The sequence below is a fragment of the Rhea americana genome, unplaced genomic scaffold (assembly GCF_003343005.1).
Source record: "Rhea americana isolate MKP2758 unplaced genomic scaffold, rheAme1 scaffold_403, whole genome shotgun sequence".
Taxonomy (NCBI): Eukaryota; Metazoa; Chordata; class Aves; order Rheiformes; family Rheidae; genus Rhea; species Rhea americana.
In genome coordinates, this window is record NW_028186539.1 from 361,840 (window position 1) to 370,428 (window position 8,589).

The window sequence follows — 8,589 nt, forward strand, 5'->3', positions numbered from 1 at the left end:
AGTCTGAGTCAGGAAGGACCCTGGAAATTTCTTCCAGGCTTCGGTAAGGTAGCAGGATAAAATCTGTTTCCAAAGTTCCTGCAGAACTTTGGCCCTACTTTCTCCTGCCAAGGAAAGGAGACATGGGTTAAAGCAGCAAGGAGCAAGGCACATGCTCACTGTCCCACTGGAGAGCTGCAGCAGGAGGATCAACTGCTTCCCACAACCCTGCTGATAGCCCACAGGGGAATCCCAGTCCCAGTGGCATTGCCACACATCAGTTGAAGGAGAGGCCAGCCAGCAGCTGATGACAGCAATGTCTCAATGCTGAAAAGGCTGTTCCAGGCCATTTCCTCTGTCTCATTTGGGATATCCACATTTCTTACCTCTCTGCTACTCTGAGGCTTTCTTCTGGGTTTCTAAATGCCCGGGAGTCCCCAGTCTGTCAGCTGTTTACACCAGGACAGATGCAGGACATTCAAGAGGGTGAGATAGGAGGAAAGAGCTTTGGATACTTGCATAGATCATAGAAACACATGAGAATAGCTCTAATGCATGCAGAGTGGTGTTCAGAGACCTGTCCAGGCAGAGGACAGAACTGTGCTTAGGAGAAGGCAGCAATGGGTGTGAGGCCAAAGCTCAGAAGACAACATCCCAGGCTGCATGAGCCAGAGAAATGCCTGCTCATACAGCTTTGGGACCTCAGCCCAGCAAGCGGTCCACTTGCCCTTAACAGCTCTTGCCACCTGAATAGGGAGACAAGCTCTGACAACAGCCCCTCTCAGAAGTCGCCATGACTCAGCAACTTACTCTAAGCAAAGAGCAGGAGGTAAAACTGAAGGAGGCCAATTTAGGCTGCCATTCTGAGAGAAGAAAGCCTTCACCAACTCACTGCCACTCCCTTGGCCGCACACAGACACATCCAGGCTCTGCAGGCTCCTAAGCTCCTCCATCCTTCTGAAAGCCTCCTCAGTCAGTCCGCAGAGCTTCCCCGGACACAGGCGCTGCAGGCCTGGGAGATGGGATGATACAGTGAGGGTTGCCCTGTCAGTGAGGTCTGTGCATCCACTTAGGTCCAGGCAGGTCAAGCCTGGCTGGTGCTCACAGACAAAGCTGATGCTTTCAACAGAGAGGTTCTGGGAGTTCCGAAGTATGAGCTGCTGGAGACATGGTTTCTCTACTTGCACTAGGATTTGCATAAGCTGTGCTCTGATGCTGGTGCCATGCAAATCCAAGGCCTGAAGACCACTCTCCCGCTCCCTCAAGAACCTCAGGAAGTTGTGGAAGGGCAGTACAGAAGAGGACTTGTAGTTGTTGGAGTCACAGAAGGGGTCAAACTCAAAGGTGAAGTAGTGGTGGGCCAGAGAGCACATGGTGAGCCACAGCATGCAGCCAGTCAGGCTGTTGAACCTGAGAACAGACAAGTATTGCAAGCTGGACAAGTTCAGTTCCTGCAGGTGAGTTGGGGCCTCTTGGGCTCAGAGGATTGTCTCAGGCTTGGAGAACAGAGTCCCAGACATCAGGAAGCAGATCCAGCGAGGACAAGCAGGGATATGCAAAGGCAAGATTTGGGAAAAAGCCTCCRCGAAACTGCTACCCTGCTGAGCCAGGCGCTGCAGCTGCTGCTCAATGCACTGAATCCCATCCTGGGAGAGAGTGCAGCAGTCAAGGAAAAAACAGGTCACCCAGGTTTGGCCTGGTTGTGCAGGACTGACATCCCCAGGATGTTGTAGATGACTTTCTCCTAAGAGCCAAAGGAGAGGGAATGGGGGAGAAGGGGAGGCAGCAACATCCTGAACCCAGAGGCACCACAGCGACCCTGGCGTGCGGCCTGCGGGGACAGGCATGACTGGGAGAGGGGCCCTCCGGGGAGCCTTGAGGCCGGGCCAGGGGTGGGAGAGGCCCGCGGGCTGTCCGTCAGGCAGCGCAGCGCTTTTGCCAGTGCTTGCAGGGAGGTGTAGGCCAAGACACGGGGCGGCGGCGAGGCACCCGCACGCCTCCTCCCCGGCCCGGCTGTTATGTGCCCGCCCGCTACATCTCCCCGCTCTGCCTCGGAAGTGCGGCGGCCCAGGGCGCCCTTCCGGTGAGGTCGCAGCGGCGGAAGGCGGCAGTGCAGCGGCAGGCTGGCGCGGCCATGGCGGTGAGTGGCGTGGCGCGGCGCGGCGCGGCGCGGCCGGGCCGTGCTGCGCTGTAGCCGGCCACTGACCYGGATCTCTTTGCTCTGCAGCCCAAGGGGAAGGCAGGCACGAAAGGCAAGAAGCAGATCTTTGAGGAGAACAGGGAGACGCTGCGTTTCTATCTCCGCGTCATCCTCGGGGCTTCTGTGAGTGCGGCTGGGCCTGGCGAGAGTGGGGCCGCGCCGCCCAGGCCTGGGCCAAGCCCTGCCGTGGGGCAGGCCCGAGGGGCTCTGTGGCTGCGGTAGCGCGGGCGCAAGGCCCGCTGCCCCTGCGCTGCAGCCTTGCTGTGCTCTTTCTGCAGGCTGTGTATGCGACCGTGAACCTGGTGATCTGCTACCCCACGGCCTCTGTCTGGACATGGGTGAGCAGTGGGATGCCCTCACCCCATACGATGCAGAGGGCAGGATGGGCTGGGGGGGGGTGGCAGTCATTCCTTCCCTTTGCTGGGATAGTGGGGGCCTCTCACTGGTGGTGGCCCTGTGTGCACTGAGGCCAAGCAGAAAACCTGGTCCTTTCAGGCGTAGTCCTGATGTCAGTGGTGGGCAGGCACTGCATAACAGCAGACTTGTGCTTCAGCCCTTGCTGCTTTATCTGGGGAGTCATGGCTTTCCTAGCTGACCTCTGTTTCCATGTTGCAGCTTGCGTTTGTGTTCAGTTTGGTGGTATACGGCACCAGCTACCGCTCCATGAACTCCATGGCAAAGCCGTCTTTCACAGATGATGGCAGCCTTGCTGACGGGGGGATTGACCTGAATATGGAGCAGGGGATGGCAGAGTGAGTGTCCACACCTGCACGAGTCCAGGTGAGCAGGACCTGCTGCCTGAGCGTGCAAGGAGACCCGGGAGAGCACTGGAAGGATGAATCTAGACCTTCAGCTCTAAATCCAAGTTGTCTCCCAGTGCATGTGTGGGAGGAGCTGGAAGCACTTTCCTTACAGTGCATTTTGCTTTTAACCTTTTTTTCCCCCCAGGAATGCACCTAACTGTTCTCATTATCTGAATGGCTGACTTGGAGTGCACTAGTAGTGAGCCACCATGTGAATGTGTTAGCCTGGAATAGCCGCTCTCCTTAGGGCATTTATTCAGTAACCACGTAGCAGGCCACAAGTAGCTCAGCTGGAGCAGCTGAAGACCTTCTTCCAGTGAAAAATCATCATTGACCCTGTGCATACTTCTGCACACAGTGATTTTTTTTTTCTTTTTTTTTAGATCACTACTGCAGATAGTATTTGACAGAGCAGAAAGGCACAGACTGTCACTTGCTCCACCTAATCCAATTACCTTCACACCAAAACCATCCCTGTTGTCTTAACCAAACAAAAGCTACCTGCTTTCCTTTATTTTTTTTTGTCTTCTATACTTGTGTGTTACCCAGTTCTCTTGTCTTTTTCTTGATCAGAGAACACACAACAATTCCTGCAAAGTGATGTTAAGTAAAATAAAGAGATAATCGTGCTGAAGCAGTAGAAATATTTTCTAGATTTCTGTATCTTCCAGTAAGACCCAACCCAGTTACAGAAAACAGTCAAATAATTGTTCGTGCTTCAAGTTTTGTTCTCAGCCTCCATCTCTTTGTTCACTCTTTGTTAGTTTTTTTTTAGCATGTGTTCAGTGATGTATCCAGAGTACTTTGTTCCTTCCCTCAGATGACCATGGAGGCTGTACACTATGGCATTTAGGACTGACTGCCACTTGCTGCCAGTCTTTTGAAGAAACTCAACGGGGCCACGTTCTCAGTAGCTCTCTAGGCAGAACCGTAATCCAAAAGCAATAGGGCAGGTGACACAAAGCAGGAGACAGGCAGCCAGTTTGTGCTGGGTGGATTAGCAATGCCACTGTCTGAGTGAGGAGGCAGTACATGAGGAGCATTGCTGGTTTCTGTTGTGCTCTTCTTGGTAAACAGGTCTCTTGCTGCAGCTTCTTGCCTGCCAGTCAAGAGGAGTAACATAATAGTCATGTTCGGGGAAGCAGCTCTGTGTCATGTCATGTTCTGAAGTGTTACTCTGGCTGGAAGGGCATTTCTGCAGCTAGCAGATCCATTGGAATGTTAACAGCAGGCTGACGTGTGCAGCACAGAACCTACTGCTGTCTCTGTACAGGACGATGTCTCACCTGGAGTGGTTTTGTTGGAGTAGGAAATTTTCATGTGCAAAGTGGTGCAAAAGGCCCAATGTAAGAGATTTAGGCACAGGGAGGAGGTGTTCAAAAAGAGAGGAAATTACTTATTTCTAGTGTGGTGTGTGAGCAGTGTGTTTTTCACCTTGTTTGTCCTGTAGTAACTTCTTTTTTCTGCTTGTCAGCATAGTGTTTTTCTCCTGTCTTATACTTGCCATGTCTTTTGGCTCTCCTGACTTATTATAAAAGCATATAAAGTATTTTGAGTACCTTTGCTTGTGCAAGACACCACATGGGACATTTGAATAAGGAAAATAAATCTTATGTCATCTTTGGTATTCTAGTTCTAGGAGAAGCTGTTGGGATGTAACAGGCACCAAAGCACACTTGGTGCCCCTGCTAAGTGATCCATGGATGAGTGAGATGGCATTGTCAGGGGAGATGACTGACAGATTTCAATATAGGGATTCTGTTGACCTATTGTGAAAAGATGACAAGTACAGTTGTAATACATCCACAGTCCTAGCTGTAGATGCAGAACTTTCCCTGGAAGGTACTGGGGCCACCAAAGTATTTCTGTCTAAGCAGTACACAGTAGGGGTGGTTTTTCTGGTAGGTTAAAACTAACTGGTGTTTGTTTGAGGTAAATAATAAGGGCTGTGGAAAATACAATGTAGCACAGAGGTAATGCTGTAAAAACACAAACTGCACAGTTGAAATAACCATCCCATTCTTGCCCGACACTGTTGTATCCAAGCTTTTTCAGAGCCCRACGTCCTGAGAGTGCAAGTCCTTCATTATTTTAACCCCTTTAATCTTAGAGTGGCAGGTACACAAACGTTAACAATTAATATTCAGTGCTCCTCCCACTGTGTGTGTCCATTTGTCATGTGAAGCACTTTGTAAACCAGAGGACTAAGCTAGAGGTTACTTTCAGAAAGCAGTGAATGTTTTCCTGTCTTTGAGTTGACTATGCTACAGTTAAAGCATGTTCTTTTGAAACTGTTTCTTGAACACTGCTGATTTGAAGGTGTTTCCCTTATGATGTCTGTAACTGAAATGGATGCCAAGTATTGCTCCAGGATTGAGGAAGGCTGATCTTATGGTGTAGGGACTTGCTGGTCTCTTTGAGGAGCTGGGTTCAGTGGGAGCTCTGCTATGACCCTCTATGTGATCTTGGGTAAAACGCTAAATTTCTGAACTTTAGTATCAGAGAGCTGTTTATGGTAAATTCTGCAGTGTCTTGAGTGCTTGATGTGGTGATGATGTTCTGCTCTAAACCAGTTGTTTCTGGTGCTCACTATCTAATCTCTACTTTTGCACTGTGCTGCTCAGAATGAGATGGGCTAGCTCATTGCCTTTGTTTTCTTAACCCATTCTTGGATGTATGTTGAGCATTTCTTACTCCAGCAGATAATGATTTAGTGGGAGTGAAGGAGTTGGCATTTTTCCTGACCCATCCCATTATGGCACCATGTGGCTTGTGTTGAAAGATAAATAGCTGTCTGTGTTCATTCTGACATGCTGTCCTGAGCATCAGTTCCCCCAGGAGGGTGGTATTTGAGATGTGGGCAGCTTGTCCCTGTTCGTGGCTGCTCTCATCACTGCCTCAGGTTGGCATGGAAAATCCCAGAGTCAGATGAGCAGGAGTAGGAGCTGTGTATTGTTGTAGCTCAGGGTGTGAGTGATAGTGTGTTTGTCCCTACAGCACCTCAGCTATTTGGTGACAGTAGGCACAGCTGAGTGTGTCTGTCTGCAGAAGAACTAGCTGTCAGTGTGTGAAATGGCACGGTGAAAATTCATGCTTTCCCCTGGTGCAGCCAGCCATGAGCATGTAAGCAACTATACTTTATGCCGCAATATTGTCCAGATAAACAGGCAGGTGCCTGCTATTGTTGCCAGCTGTTGGGAGGTTGGTTTTGTTGCTGATATTCCCCTCACATTCCTCAAATTTCTTAGGGTCCTTTTGGGTGGGGATCCTAGCTCAGGCCTCTAGTCCAGGGCTGGACTTGTCTTCTCTTTCTCTTTCTTTTTCTTTTTTTCTTTTTTCTTTTTTTTTTTTTTTGATTATTGCTATTCTTTCTAGATTAACTCACATAGCAAAATGGGCATACTCGTAGGGACAGCTCCTTTGATTGGACCAGGCAGAGAGTTGTTCCTTAAACGCAGCAGGTGGCTTGCATTGGCACAGCAGCAGGGGCTGGAACTTAGAGGTTTTGCTTTTCTTCCCTCAGGCACCTTAAGGATGTGATCCTGCTGACAGCTATCGTCCAAGTGCTGAGCTGCTTCTCACTCTACGTCTGGTACTTCTGGCTCTTGGTAAACCCTACAATTTTCCTTGTTGTTCTAAATTGTCCCTGTCTTTCCCTGTTTTCAGAACTGGAGACTTTATTGACCTGTTTCATTTCTCCATGTCCTGTTTCAGGCCAAAGCTGGTTTCTGATAAATTGTTTAATCTCCCCAACAAATCTTGTTTAAAAGAGACCATAATACAGGGGAAAGGGAATTTCTGATCCCTCTGGGTATACCTCATTGTAAACCATGCAAAAATTAGGTTGTCTTGGCCTTTCTCTCTAGTCATGTGGAAAGGCAACAGAAAACATGGGAGATTAAGTGTGTAGAGCTGTTTTCCCTGCCTTTTTGTGACAGTCTAATAAACAGACTGTGTCTCTTTATGTTTGGTCTTCATACTCATTTGCCTGCACTGACTGGGTTTGGGAACTGCTGGACACTGCATTCAGTAGATGAAACTCTGCAGGCTTTGATACCATTAACATACCAGACACTTTACTCCTGAAACATTTGTCCAGCTAAAACAACTTTTGCAAAAGGGTTAAAAATCTCCAAACAATTAAAAAAACACACAGTTACTTTGTATATATCTCATGAGCGAGTATAAAGCAGTCTTGGGAGAGTGGAGAGACATCTTGTTTCAGCCCTTACTCACAAGTTCCTTTTGTGCTAGTACTGGCAGAGCGCAGCCTCCACTGTGACTATCCCAGATACCACATGGATCATGTTCTTTCATTTAAAGAAGAAATAATACTTTCCTTCCTGAAGGAGGGAGAGAATGTCTGAGAAGCTGGATTTTTCTGGGTAATTCAGAACTGATGCTGAGATTTCCATACATGAAGCTTAAGTGCTGTGCTCTCAGAGACATGTGAAATCAGGCCATTTATTTTGGGTGTCTGCCACTGCCTTTGATTTCAGTGCATCTTATGGTGTCCTTGTTCCAGCCTGGAGACATTTGCCAGCTCCCTTGGCGTCCTCCATAGGACCAGCCCTTCTGACCTTAGCACTACCCCTGCCAGAGTTTCATCCAAAGGGACTGAGTTTGTTGCYACATGTGTTTTGCAGGCTCCAGGGCGTGCACTCTATCTCCTGTGGGTGAACATCCTGGGGCCCTGGTTTACAGCAGACTCTTCGGCTGCCAGTCTGGAGCCAAATGAGAAGAAACAGCGCCGACAAGAACGCCGTCAAATGAAACGCTTCTAGCCCTGGCTGGAGGGATGGATTAATGCTGTCTCTCATCTCCATGCTGTTACTTCATCATGGATGCAACTGAAACCAATCAGAAACCATCACAGTATCTATGTTGCCCTTTGTCATGGCTGCCGTTTCACTGTAAAGGCTTCAAGAGACTTCCCTTGGTTGGTTCTTAGTGCCAGTTGAGGCCTTGCTCCTTGTGATGACAAGGGTGGGTTATGCTGGGATGTGTGTAAATACTTTTTTAAAGCAGTGCTGTATTGCATTCAGGGGTGGGGACTGCAATATTGGAGGAAATACTATATTAAAGAGCAATCTAATTGACTTTGCTGGTGGTGTGCTAGTACTTGCAGAGGGGAGCTGTTATAAATACTAACATATCCCTGGAGGGCTAGCCCAGATGAAAGTGAAACCCCCCCAGAGAACTGATCTTGTCTCTTCCGTAGCTCACTCTATGCCACAGCGTATGAAGCAGCTGGAGGGCCTGAACTACTCACAGCCAAACTTGGAGCTTTCAGGATTGAGACTGGTCTCTTTGGAGGCACAGATTGGCCTATGTGACTTTTGGGCGAGCTCAATGGGATAAAAGGCTCCAGCTAAAAGAGGCTAAAGCCAAATCCAGGTTTTCTTTGAAAAAGAGCTCTCCCAGGGATGGTGTAGCTGGGGTGCAGAGACTGTGGCAGAGATCACATGTGGTAGAGACCAGGAACAGCTCAGGGGAGCTAGGCAGGGAAAGAGTTTTGAAACACACCTTCATTGTGTGTTGGGTTGGGGCAGGCCAGCAGTACAGCCAGACACAGAGGTAAGCTTGCTCAGAGATAAGCTGAGCTCA

At 49.1% G+C, this 8,589-nt stretch overlaps 1 protein-coding gene across 1 annotated transcript; it reads left to right on the forward strand.

The window, feature by feature from the left end:
• Positions 1-1,766: 1,766 nt before the first annotated feature.
• Positions 1,767-8,081, forward strand: TMEM208 (transmembrane protein 208). Its single transcript, XM_085314455.1, has 6 exons — positions 1,767-2,119; positions 2,207-2,302; positions 2,458-2,517; positions 2,795-2,931; positions 6,506-6,590; positions 7,629-8,081. Exons 1-6 carry the CDS (start codon positions 2,114-2,116, stop codon positions 7,764-7,766), a joined length of 522 nt encoding a protein of 173 aa, XP_085170581.1. The 5' UTR covers positions 1,767-2,113; the 3' UTR covers positions 7,767-8,081.
• The last annotated feature ends 508 nt before the right edge of the window (positions 8,082-8,589 follow it).

Excerpts from the sequence above, each read along its gene's own strand:
- TMEM208 (XM_085314455.1), top strand. Across the intron at positions 2,932-6,505 it reads ATGGAGCAGGGGATGGCAGA|GCACCTTAAGGATGTGATCC; the intron begins GTGAGTGTCCAC and ends TTCTTCCCTCAG. Across the intron at positions 6,591-7,628 it reads TCTGGTACTTCTGGCTCTTG|GCTCCAGGGCGTGCACTCTA; the intron begins GTAAACCCTACA and ends TGTGTTTTGCAG.